At 43.2% G+C, this 13,107-nt stretch overlaps 1 protein-coding gene across 1 annotated transcript in view; it reads left to right on the top strand.

Annotated features, from left to right (window-relative positions):
- Positions 1–13,107, top strand: part of LY86 (lymphocyte antigen 86) — a 63,446-nt gene that overhangs the window by 27,997 nt on the left and 22,342 nt on the right. The window contains exons 2-3 of the mRNA XM_029945576.1: positions 7,660–7,746; positions 9,053–9,181. Of these exons, the coding sequence (XP_029801436.1) occupies positions 7,660–7,746; positions 9,053–9,181 (216 nt within the window). The remainder of the gene's footprint in view (positions 1–7,659; positions 7,747–9,052; positions 9,182–13,107) is intronic.

The raw sequence follows: 13,107 nt of genomic DNA, 5'->3' as shown, positions 1-13,107 counted from the left end.
TATATATATATATACCACATCTTCTTGATCCATTCATCAGGTGATGGACATTAGGGCCCCTTCCATGATTTGGCTATTGTTGACAGCACTGCTATGAACATTGGGGTATATATGCCCCTATGTGTCAACACTTCTGTATCCCTTGGATAAATCCCTAGCAGTGCTATTGCTGGGTCATAGGGGAGTACCACTGATAGTTTTTGAGGAACCTTCACACTATCTTCCAGAGTGGCTGCACCAGTTTACATTCCCACCAGCAGTGTAGGAGGGTGCTCATTTCTCCACATCCTCACCAGCATCTATAGTCTCTTGATTTGTTCATTTTAGCCACTCTGACTGGGGTGAGGTGGTATCTCAGTGTGGTTTTGATGATGAGTGATACTGAGGCCTTAGGCCATCTGGATGTCCTCTTTGGAGAACTGTCTGTTTATGTCTTCTGCCCATTTCTTCACTGGATTTTTGGGTGTGGAGTTTAGTGAGTTCCTTGTAGATTTTGGATACTAGCCCTTTACTGGTGTTCTAGTGATGAGTAAACAAAGCCTAGTGTTTGACCACTCACAGCTTATATCCTAGTCCACTCTACTAGGGTGCAAACAGGTAATAATTCCCACACTCACAATGATAAAGATATACACAGTTTACTGTGGGAAACCAGAGGAGGGACAGGTGAGAAAACTCCAGTTGGAATCCTAGAGAGTGGGTAGTTGAGCTGGACTGTGAAGATACAGGGAAAAAGTGCAAAAAAGGGGGGGAGTGGGCAATCAAAGTTTTCATGTGTGAGGTCTAAACCTTTCAGAAGACATTTACTGGAAATTGGCCACATTGGTTTTTACACTGCAGATAGAAGTAAACTTGTCTTCAGAAGGTAGAGAATAAAAGCAAGAGCAATTTATCAGCAAACACTGAGTTAGAACCTGTCATTGGAGGTGCATATCAAATATGATGGGAAGGGGAGGAGCAATCAAAATACAATGGAGGAGAATGTGATATAATAATATATAATAGAAAGGTCCTGCCCTCGAAGATCTGACAGTGGTTAAGGAGGCAAGGCATTATCATTTAAAGCGTTGAGTAACTATGCAATGTAGCCCATGTTACATGCTAAATATTCAGTGTAGATCATAAATTCATAGGAATAAAAAGAAAGAAGTTGGAAGAATGAGATAATATATTTCCCAAAGGGGTCAGTGTTTGGATAGAAGGGAGAGAAACCACTGTAGGTAAGGAAAGCACAGATTATATATAACATGTCACCATCTCCCTCTATAATCATTAATGGCACTCCAAACATAGTTACTGGCTCATTCTTTGTGCTTCCATGGGCCAGGACATCCCTGCTCATATAATCCTGAAAACTAAAATGCCTTCTTTGGATATCCCACACATTCAGCATAGGACTGCCACTGGGAGTTCAATATATCCATGCAGAAACATATGGAGCCACTCAGAGATATTTGAATCCCAAGTTACATTGGACCATGTAAGAGCAAGAAGGATTGTGAAGGCACAGTTGAAGGGCTATTGGGGGTTCCAGCAGTACAACACAAAAGACTCCCCAGGATGATGAATTCTAGGCATCTACTTGGCTAGGCCATAGTGCCCATCTGCTTGGTCATGATGTTGGTGTGAAGGTCGGGGCACCGGGGTGGCTCAGTCAGTTAAGTATCTGACTCTTGATATTAGCTCAGGCCATGATCTCACAGTTGTGAGATCGAGCCCCATGTCGGACTCTGTGTTAGGCATAGAGCCTCCTTGGGATTCTCTCTCTCCCTCTCTCTCTCTGCCCCCCTCTTGTTCACATGCATGTGCAAGTGCTCTCACTCTAAATAAATAAATAAACAAATAAAATTTAAAAATAAAAAATGTTGCCTTGAAGGTATTGTGGATATGATTAACATTTATAGTCAATAAGCTTTGATTAACCCTGATTATCCTCAATAATGTGAGTGAGATTCAACAATCCTTTGACAGCCTTAAGAAAAAATTCTGAATTTTCCAGAAGAAACAGCAATTTATTTGTAAGACTGCACCATAGAAATGCAACCTGAGTTTCTAGCCTGATGTCCTGCCCTGCAGATTTCAGACTTGTCAGCCCACACCCACCCACAGCCACACAAGGAAGAGAGAGGAAGAGAGAGAGTGAGTGAGTGAGTGAGTCTAGAGAGGAAGAGAGAGATTACTTTCATGCAGCAGGCAGAACATGGATGAGCCTCGCGATGGACTTGGCAGAGACGTGGGAAGGCAAGTGGAGGTAAGGCTTGAGGCACGACAGCTGGTTCAGGATGGCACTGCCTTGAGGGCAGAACAGCCGGGGCTTCACCCATTTTTTAAAATGTTTATTCATCCAGTTTTGAGAGAGAGAGGGAGAGAGAGCACTAGAGGGGAAGGGACAGGGAGAAATAGTCACAGAATCCGAAGCAGGCTCGTCTCTGAGCTGTCAGCACAGAGCCCAACGTGGGGTTTGAACTCACAAAACTCACAAAACCTGCACTGTCAGGACCTGAGCCAGAGTCTGACATTCAACTGACTGAGCCACCCAGTGCTTCACCCATTTTGCAACAGTTTTTAAAACCCAAGCAATTAAAATATAAAGATGCATGTGCATGTGTGTACATATACACACTCACATACACACACACACACACACACGTATATAAAACCAGTACAGTCTGAATAAGCTCTGTTCATGGTACCAGGGTCAGTGACCTCGTTCTGATGTTATACTCTATTATATGTAACATGCCGTGATTGGGGAAAGCAGAGTGAAGAGTGAGTGAAACCTCACTGTATCTTTTTGCAACATCCTGTGAGAATAAAATTATTCAAAATATAAAGTAAAAAAAAAAAAACAACCTTCAAGCAGAGCTATGATATTTGAAAACTAGCAGCATGATATTTGGCCCCTTCGGTAACCCTCAAAGAACCCAGCAATATGGGCTACGGGGTGCCGGCCAGGTGATGCACACGGGCTCCAGGACTCTGCAAGCCATGCCTGAGATCAAAGCAGCGGGGAACCCAGCAGAGGGCACGGCCCGCCCCCACACCCATCAAGCTGGCATCCCCTCCACCCCCCTGTAAGGAACTGCATTTCCAGAGCCTGTGCTGTTGGGTTTGGTGTTCCGTCCTGATTTTAGCTGAGGCCCAGCACTGGCTAGAGACTACCAAGGCAAGCCTGTCCTCTCCTGGACTGTCCAATTCTGGCCCAGACAGGGCAAGTATAGGCCACCAACAGAGCTTAAGGTACAATAATTGTTCTGGAGCAGAGATTTGTTAAAACCCTGCTCACACTTAGCCCCACCTGTTTATCGAAGTCTATTCTACTCTATGAATGGGCAGGAAAACAGCTCCAGGACCACTGCCCTTAATATGCAAGGCAGATTCAGCAGGAGCCTCCTCCTCGCCCCCTGGCACCATTTGCTCTCAGCTGTTTAGAGGAGCCTGCCTTCCACATGCACACATGCCCCAGAGGCCAGGGACAGCGGGGTCAGTTTGCAAGTATCCTGGGCTCACTCCCTGCAACTACCATCCCCCTTCGGGCAGAAGCGATAGATGTCACAGAGCAGGCAGAAGGGGGGTTATAACACAGAAGCTAAGGGAGAAATATTTAAAAAGAAAAGATTGTGTATTTCACGATGACGCTTTGGCTTTTTCCTCAGCTCATTTGCTGTGCTACAATGAAGTGTCTAGAGGAAACATTTATCTCTGCCCTCATAGCCCGGGAACACCAACTCTCATTAACTTTCCAATCTCATTCTTTCAGAAGATCCAGGTTCAGATAATTCAATTTATATGTATTAAAAATTACTTGAGGCAAGTGTCCAAAGGAGTCTCTCCTCTCACGGACCCCCCCACCCCACCCCAGCAGTTCTCAAACTGCATAAGAAGAACTACTTAAAAAATGCAACCTGCCGTCTTGTATTTTGGTAGGCAATTCCAAGGTACTGGCCTGGTAACTGAGAAGGACGTTCTTGAAAACAGAGGTTCTCCACCAGAGGCAGGTTTGTCCTCCAGAGCACATTTGGCAATGTCTGGAGACATTTGGTTGTCACAATTGGACTTAGGGGCAGGGGGTGCTGCTGGTATCTGGGGGGTTGAGGGCAAAAATGCAGTGAACGTCCTACAATGCACGGGACAACTCCCACAAAAAAGGATTATCTGACCCAAAATGTCAGTACTGCCCAGATTGAGAAAACCTGCCTTAGAGATCTCTACAAGCTTACTACATATAACCTTTATCATTCAATTCAGCAAACAATCACTTGGAGCTTAGCATAGCCTTAAAGCATTGTGCTAGATCCTGAGGCCAGGAGCCTGCCTTACACCATCAGGCAGAGGAATGGCAAAGGTATAAAGAAAATACAGTACAATATAGAGCCCGAGTGAAAACATCTCTATAGAGGGAAGACTAGCCTCAGCGAGGATGAGACTGGGGGACAGGAGGAACTGATGTTACTTTCCCCAAGACAACTGCAAACTGCATGTTCACTCTCAAATATAAAATTTAATGTCAAATATAGAATAAAAATAACCACTAGGAAAGATCACCAAACTCCTAAGTGCTTTTGAAGCAATCTGTCTTTTTTTTTTAAGTTTATTTATTTTAAAAGAGAGAGAGAGCTGAGGGGCAGAGAGAGAATGAGAGAGAATCCCACGCAGGCTCTGCACTATCAGCACACAGCCAGATTCGAGGCTCGAACTCATAAACCACGACAGCATGACCTAAGCCAAATCAAGAGTCAAAAGCTTAACCAATTGAGCCACACAAGTGTCCCTGAAGCAATCTGTTTTCATGTTTTTATGTACACATCCTCAGAGAGAAGCAACCTACTGCTTTTTTTGTGATTTTGTCCCCTATTAAGATTATTCTCCTGGACACACCTAGGTAGCTAACTGGGTGAAGCTGTTTGATTCTTGATTTCAGCTCAGGTCATGATCTCACAGTTGATGGGATGGATCCCCATGGCCATGGCCTCTAGGGCATCTGAGAAACTGGCACCTGAAGAAAGTATAAAGCTTAGAGCAGTGGCACCTGGATGGCTCAGTCGGTTAAGCATCCAATTCTTGGTTTTGGCTCAGGTCATGATCTCACAGTTCATGGGTTCAAGCCCTGCATCAGGCTCTGTGCTGAGCGTGCTCTCCCTCTCTCTCTCTCTCTCTGTCCCTCCCGCTCCCCCAAAGAACTACAATTTTTTAAAGATTATTTTTCTAACAATATTTTTCCAGTGTCAAGATGTTTTATTTCCTTTGCCTACCCTTTGTTTATTCTATCTAAACTTTAAAACATCATTAAACATTCAGGTGCGCTTTCCTAAATATCTGTTCATTGGCCTCTCTTTTTCAATACTGAGGGCCAAATACCAAGCAGAGACAATTGTCTCCATGCCTTCTTTTCCCATTCCCCAAGCTGAAAGAACTCCAGGACCACACAAAGGTGCTTATGAAGGAGTAAAATTAGCACAAGAGAAAATGGTCTTTATCCAGGAAAATGAGTGGCCAAATCAAAGAGGGTTTGATCAGACAGAAGTGCACCTTAGATTAGATTTGCAAGGCAAACTAGCCTAGGGATCATTTCCACGGCAGATACCACAGACAATCACATATCTTCCAGGTCAGCAGTGTGGATGATAAAACTGTCTGGAACACCATCAGTGACAAATGTGAGCTCATAGCAAAGCTGAAATTAAAACCAGTTATGAAACAGAATTATCACATGCCATATGCCTGCACACAAAATATTCCAGGCCATCTTACAAATTAAATCATTAACATACATCTTTGAAGCTCTACTTCATGAATACTTCTGCACAATACTGGGCTATAATTTTTTTGTTTGTTGTTAAGTCTGGGTTTGAATCTTGATTCTACCCACCTGATAGTTCTGGGACCTCGATAAGTTCATAGAACCTCTCTGAGTCTATTTTGCCATCTATGAAATGAGGAAAATCATAGCACTCTCTCAAGATTGTTGTTTATTCCATAAGTCTGAGTCCCATCAGGAAAATACAGATCATGTCAGTTATTTTCACTGGGACTGTGAGGAAGCAGCGACCACCTGGAGGGTTGGGAGAGCAGGGGGCAGAGGTTGGAGTTATCAGAATCTGGAAGCTTTATAGGAGAACCTTGTGGAGTGAGGCACAGATCGCTGGGGAAGGGAAGACTGTTTCTGCAGAGAAACTATTGTGGCAGAAACTTAAGAGCCCACAGAGCTGCACCTCAGCTGATTCTGGGCAGGTGCAAAAGAGAGCCAGGCCCTGGAACCTACTGCCACCGCCAGCACACCGGGCCGTCTCCAGGTGACACTCTCCAGGACGAGCAAGTATGCAGGAGGGAGCAGATTCCTTATCTCACTCCGCCTCAGTCTCCCTCTGGCACTTCTTGCTGGCAGGTGGCAAAGGAGAAGGGTGATGGCAGAGAGCTCTGCCTTTACATGGCAGAGTTTGAAAGGCTGGATTAGGAGCTGAGGGAGAACAGCTTAACTCACAGCCCATTCATCCACTCGTTACCAACACATATGGAGTGCTTTCTGTGTGTTCAGCTGTGGGGTTCTACGTTACACACTAGGGAGTCAGAGGAGGAAATAGAAAACTCTTATAAAGTGCACAACTCAGTGACCACTACAACTTAGACCCTCAGTTAAAATCAGTTCTCTCTCAGGCTCAGTGGAAAACAAAAGGAAAGAACACATAAACCAAAACAAAACAAAAACCCAGCTCCTTTCTTCCAGGAGCTTCCCTGTTTAGATTGAGTGTTGTAGGATGAGTCCAAGAGCAGATTACAAAGTAATATATGTTGGTACGCTTTGAAGGAATATTTTAGACAGCTGTTTTAAGAATTCAGAGAAGCCAAAAAATATTTGGGGGATGGTCAGGGAAACACTCACAAAAAAGATGGGAATGAGCAAGACCTCAGTATTTAGACAACAGCCAAAGGTAAGACCGTTACATGTTAGAGAAAGCACCTAGACAGGTAACTTGGAAGGAATTTGCTGAGTGATTACCTGATCTCAAAACATGGAGGATGGACTAATGATGTGGAGTATATAAGGTGGGACCAGTAGAACATGTTCCGACTTTGCTCTGAGGCGTAGATGAGCTGTTGGAGATTTCTGAATGAGCAGAAGATAAGCATAAAAGATATTATCTTTGCAGTCCTAATCATATCTAGCACAATACCCTGCATAAAATGGAATATTTGGAAGGAAAATATTATATTGAATGAGATGGGATGGCATGAAATTATAAAGGCAGGTCTTAACTTTGAAAATTTGTGTATATTTCCCTCTGTTTTAATTATGATAATACTTTGTGAAATGTTTGGAATAACCAATAAGCAATTTTAAGCCCAAAGGTTAAGGAACTAAAAGAATTCAAGTAATGATAAAAATGTTAAGTTGGATTGTCACCCACCCATCAAGATGCTCTGCTAATTTCAGATTGAGAGCCTACCATTGGTGAACATGGTCTTGACCAATATTGGCTTTGGGGAGATTTGGAGGACACTGTGAATTTATGCAAAAAAATAGTGCTGGGCAATATGTTTTTTAATACATTTTAGTGATTCATGTAAAGAAAAAAATGATGTCATTGGTGTGAATTTTTAACGTGAGTTTGCAGAGTATACAACGTACTTGCACCTAATCTGTTGTGTTCTTCTTGGCAGATCCATTACAAGATTTTGGCTTTTCTATTGACCAGTGTTCTAAACACTTAAAGTCAAACCTCAACATTAGATTTGGAATCATTCTGAGTAAGTAAGGATTATTGACATGAAATGAAACATTGCATAATCTCTTCCTGCTCCACACACTCCCATTTCTTATGTTAACTATGGCTGCCAGCTAAGCCACTGTTGCCCACCATTCTGTGGGATTAACTCTATTTCCCACTCCATTTTCACTTCTCTTTCTGAGTGATTTCCAGACACAGTAGAACTCTCACTGAATGCTGTGCTTTTGTACTGAAAAGACTCTAAGCATTCATTTGGATGATATAAGCATCTGTAATTTTATATCCAACAGTAACAAAAGATAACATGTAAAGCCTAAATATTGATGTCTATGCAGGAGAGAGCTTTTGCTTTGTTATCCCAGCAACAAACAAGTCAATCTCTAGCAGCATAGTTTATAATTTGCTTTATTTCATTTCCCAAATAACTAATGTGATTCCTTACATCTTTGACAAAGGCAATTACTTCTCTCTCCACCCCAATAATGAGCTTGGTGGCTGTCTGATTGTTTTGATTTGGTCATGCCTTTATAGTTAGTCATTATACTGCTCTATTGCTGTAGCTACTAGAGTATCTCCTTTCTAAAGCAGTTTTATCAAAACCAGAAGAGAAGGATTTAACAAACTTAGTGTGTGGAATCATTCCAGGGAAATGGAGGGAACATTGCTAGGGACCAAGAACTCTCATGCATCTTCTTATTTCTGGTACTTTGCACAATATCTGGATTCTACAGCAGCAGCTGAGTAAAAGAGAAATGGAATGAGGAGTAGGTGGAACATAAAAGGGAGAAATGGAGGAAAAGGCACAGAGAATTGGAAGCCAGCACTGAAGAGCACCATAAAACTTCCTGTATAACTGTGATACAGTATCTACCTAGCAACTGTGGGAGGAGGCACACAATACTATGCAGCTGCAAAGTTGCAGAAGCCAAAGCATCAGAACTGAGGAGCACAGCAGAGGGACTACCTTGCTCCAAACAGAGAATGTTCATAAAAGGGCCACAGTTCATACCAAGAGCTTCTACCATTATCCCCTGTAGCATTGCCTAAGTGCCATTTTACAAACTAACTAACTAACTAACTAACTAACTAAATAAATAAATAAATAAATAAATAAGAAAGGAAGGAAGGAAAGAAGGAAAGAAAGAAAGAAAGGAAAAAGAAGTTAGGAAGGAAGGAAAGAAAAATAGGAGGAAAGAAGACTTTCCCTGTATAGGAAGACTTCTAGAGACAAAGGCCCTTCTGCTCATACTTCTATAAATGTTGAATGCTTTGATACACAGCGAAACCCACACTAACAGTAAAACTGATCTTCTCTTCCCTTCAAGGAGAGGACATCAAAGAGCTGTTTCTTGACATAGCTCTCTTCACTAAAGGATCGTCCATTTTGAATTTCTCCTATCCCGTCTGTGAAGAGGACCTACCCAAGTTTTCTTTTTGTGGAAGAAGGAAAGGAGGTAAGTTGTCTGTCTTGCCGACTGCTTGCTTGGGGTCCAGAAAGGGATAAACAATCACTTCCAGTTGAGGCTGGAGCCCTGATTCCACCACTCACCTTTGGATCAGCTTAACCTTGCTTATCAGCATGTGTTATATGAAAATAACCCTAAAACCCATTTCACAGGACCTACCATATACAGTGAATGTGAAAATCAAATGGAACATGCTTCTTTTTTTTAATGTTTATTTATTTTTGATACAGAAAGAGACACAGTGCAAGCAAGGGAAGGGCAGAGAGAGAGGGAGACACAGAATCCGAAACAGGCTCCAGGCTCTGACCTGTCAGCACAGAACCCGATGCGGGGCTCAAACCCATGAACCACATGGTCATGACCCGAGCCAAAGTCAGATGCTTAACTGACTGAGCCACCCAGGCGCCCCTAATGGAAAATGCTTCTGAGGCACTTTACAAACAGAAAAGCATTGCAGTTAGTAGTGGCACCTTATCAAAAAAAAAGGACTGGCAGCAGAAAGAGCCAATAGTTTTGCCAATCCACTGAGATTCAAAGTATCTCCAGGTTTCTGCTCAGTTGTCTTTTTAGTAACAGGGTCTCCTCAGTAGAGCAACGGACTCTGAGAAAAAGAAAATAAAATGAAGCTTTCTAAATGTCATTGTTTTGTTGTGGTCTTGCCTACTTGAGTCATTGACTGATGAGGCTATTCGATAGCTAGAATGAAAGTACAAAGCAGAAAACCATTACATCAACCCCTCCTTTCTTTTTCAATTCACTAGCCACCTACCCCCCTGCCATATGTACCTAAGGAACCCAAGAACTGTACTCCAACCTGCCCTCACCTCCCTCTGCGCCCTGTCCTCACCTGGCATCCTCACCAAGGCATTGAGATGTCTCTGTTTATTTAACTAAAACTTGGGTCTGACCTGTGAGTTTCCTCCCCAGAACCACTCTCTTCCTCCTTCCCAGTCCCCGTGGCCAAGGGAGAGCACACACCTAACCCCATACCCCAGAAGCATCTACGTATTTATTTCCTCATTCAAGGAAGCCAGGGTGAAATCATCCAATTATGCTTTCTAAGCAAAGGATCTAGAAGAAACTAGGGTCCCCTTTCCACACTAAAGGATGCAGACAGAGGAAGTTTGTGCAGGAAAAGAAAACAGGGGTTTAAACGGGATGTGGGTTCATGGAAGCCCGGTGGGTGAGAGGTCTCAGCTCAGCCCTCCTTCAGCATCTTCATCTCTGTTCTCCAAAGTGTGGGGTGCATTCCCCTATTGTAGCGCTTGCCACATTGGCCCACAATCATTTATTCCCACTTATCATCCCCAATAGACTATGAGCTTCTCGAGGTTGAGGTGGGAGTGTCTTGGTCTCTAAGGCCAGGACTTCAAACGCACCTGCCACGTGGGAGTGCTCCGTACAGCACGCGTGCGGACAGAAGGAGCCCACATCAGGAAGCATCCCGGCCAGGTGCTGTCTAGGAGCTTCACACCTAGTGAGTCGATACTTCCTACTCCAACCTGATGTGTACAACCTTAGTACTATTAATATGCTAATACATGGAGTTCAACAACTTGTGCCAAGTCACCAAGCCGGTGTGGGAGCCGTGGCTCAAATCCAGGCGAGCTGGCTCTGGAACCTGTAATCTTGGTGAGTAAACAAAAGAAGAAACAAAGCATTGTGCCTTTGGGCCAGGAGTTTATTTAAAATCATCATTTCAGAACTCATTCGGGCCAATGATTTGACTATTTCAAATAGGGACTTTTTTTTTTTTTCTCCTAGCTAACCTACCATAGACTGGCCAGTCAGCTTTCCTTTCTGAACTTGCTGGAAGTATTTCTGATTGATTGGGTGCATTTATGTACTTCCTCTTCATTAGCTGGTCCCTATTTAAACTTTTCCATAGGCAGCATCTACAGTTTAATTGCCTGTCTTTTGCTTATCTTCCCAATTTTCCCCAAAATAAGTGTTCTTGAACCCAAATGCAGAACCAAGTACACTTGGAAGCACCATGAGCTTAGTGAGAAAGAACACATACTGTGCCAACCTTCATTCATACTTCTTTCTATTCCCTGAATCAAGTCTCCTTCATTTCCCTCCTGAATGATGGAAATGGTGTCCTGCCTGGTTCCCTTCTCCCTACTGCTGCCACGGTAGTCATTTCTCAAATACAGATGTGATGGGGCTGGAGAAGCGGGCTGGACCCTGCCAGGTGAATTTCTCCCTCTGAATGTCCTGGAGCACCACACTCCTATTTCCCTCAGCTAGAATCGCATCCTATAGCGTATGTGTGTATCCCCCTCCTTAAACTATGAACTCCTTGAAGGCAGAAATATTTCTTGCTCCTCTCTCTGGAGACTTGACAGAGGGAGCCTGGCACAGAATAAAGATGCAATAAATACTTGTTTTATTGAATTTTTATATGACAGACTGAATGCAAGTTTACTAGCTCCCCTTAAAAGCAACTCTCTAATGATGCATATATGTGCTGCAAAGATACAGATGCACCAAATCTTAGCAAAGAGTGAATTATCTTGATCCTCCAAGTTTAATAAAACCTGTTTCCCCCCTATGAATAGTTTTAATAGAATTAATAAAACAGGAGAGATATTGTTCCCCCAAACTGAGGTGTCCAATTCAGTTTGGCAGCTCAAAAGGCTGGTGTTTACCTTATCTGAATGCCAGGCAACCCTGCAGTCATTTATTTTCTTTATTGCCGTGGGCTGAAACCTGCAAGCTCAGTCTGAGAAGCCGGCATTTGGGGAATTGCCAGGAAATTTCGTATCGTATAAAGCAATCAGAGAAGTGATATACAAATGCTGCATGAACAAATAATTATGTACATCATATAAGCCAGGAAAACTAACACGTTAAATTTTGAGGCTTCTTGGGTTATTACATTTTTTTTCAACCCACCCACAAACCTATATTGCAGGAATGATTCTATTGAAAGAAGTGATTAATTCTAAGACCAGAAAGAGGCCAATTCAAACCCAAGCACAAGCTGCTGTGGACATATAAGCAGGCAGAGGAGTCTCTCTGGGGTTTGCAGGTCCTTCTGAGCAGAGCAGTGAGAAAACTTGGTGTCTGCTGAAGGTGGCACAAAGGTGTTCGATATTTGTGTGATATTTTTTTCACGGCATTACGATGTATCCCTAGACACACTGCACCCTGCTGGCTGTTCTCCAAGCCAGGATAAACTACAAAATGGGGAGTGGGATGCCTGGGTGGCTCAGTTAGTTAAGTGTCTGACTTTAGATCAGGTCATGATCTTGCAGTTCCTGAGTTCAAGCCCGGCATCAGGTTCAGTGCTAACAGTGCAGAGCCTGCTTGGGATTTGGTTAAGCGTCCAACTCTTAATGTCAGCTTAGTTTGTGAGTTTGAGACCTGCAGAGGGCTCTGTGCTGACAATGTGGAGCCTTAGGATTCTCTCCCTCCCTCTCTTTCTGACCTCCCCACACCCTTTCTTTCTTGGAAAATAAATCAATAAATAAACTTAAAAAAATAAACTCAAAATAATTGTTTTTATTTTTTTCTCCATAATATTTTATTGTCAAATTGTTTTCCATACAACACCCAGTGCTCTTCCCCTTAAGTGCCCTCCACCATCACCACCACCTCTTTTTCCCCCTCCGCCTTCCCCCTCAACCCTCAATTCATTCTCAGCTTTCAATAGTCTCTCAAGTTTTGCATCCCTCTCTCTCCCCAACTCTCTCTCCCTCCTCCGCTCCCTCTGGTTCTCCATTAGGTCTCTCTTGTTTTCCTGCTAGACCTATGAGTGCAAACATATGGTTTCTGTCCTTCTCTGCCTGGCTTCCTTCACTCAGCATGACACCCTCAAGGTCCATCCACTTTCCTACAAAGGGCCATATGTCATTCCCTCTCATTGCCATGTAGTACTCCATCGTGAATATATACCACATCTTCTTGAT

The sequence above is a fragment of the Suricata suricatta genome, chromosome 7, assembly GCF_006229205.1.
Source record: "Suricata suricatta isolate VVHF042 chromosome 7, meerkat_22Aug2017_6uvM2_HiC, whole genome shotgun sequence".
Lineage (NCBI taxonomy): Eukaryota > Metazoa > Chordata > Mammalia > Carnivora > Herpestidae > Suricata > Suricata suricatta.
Note: the sequence above shows the minus strand (reverse complement) of the source record. Positions and strands in the feature narration are given on the sequence as shown.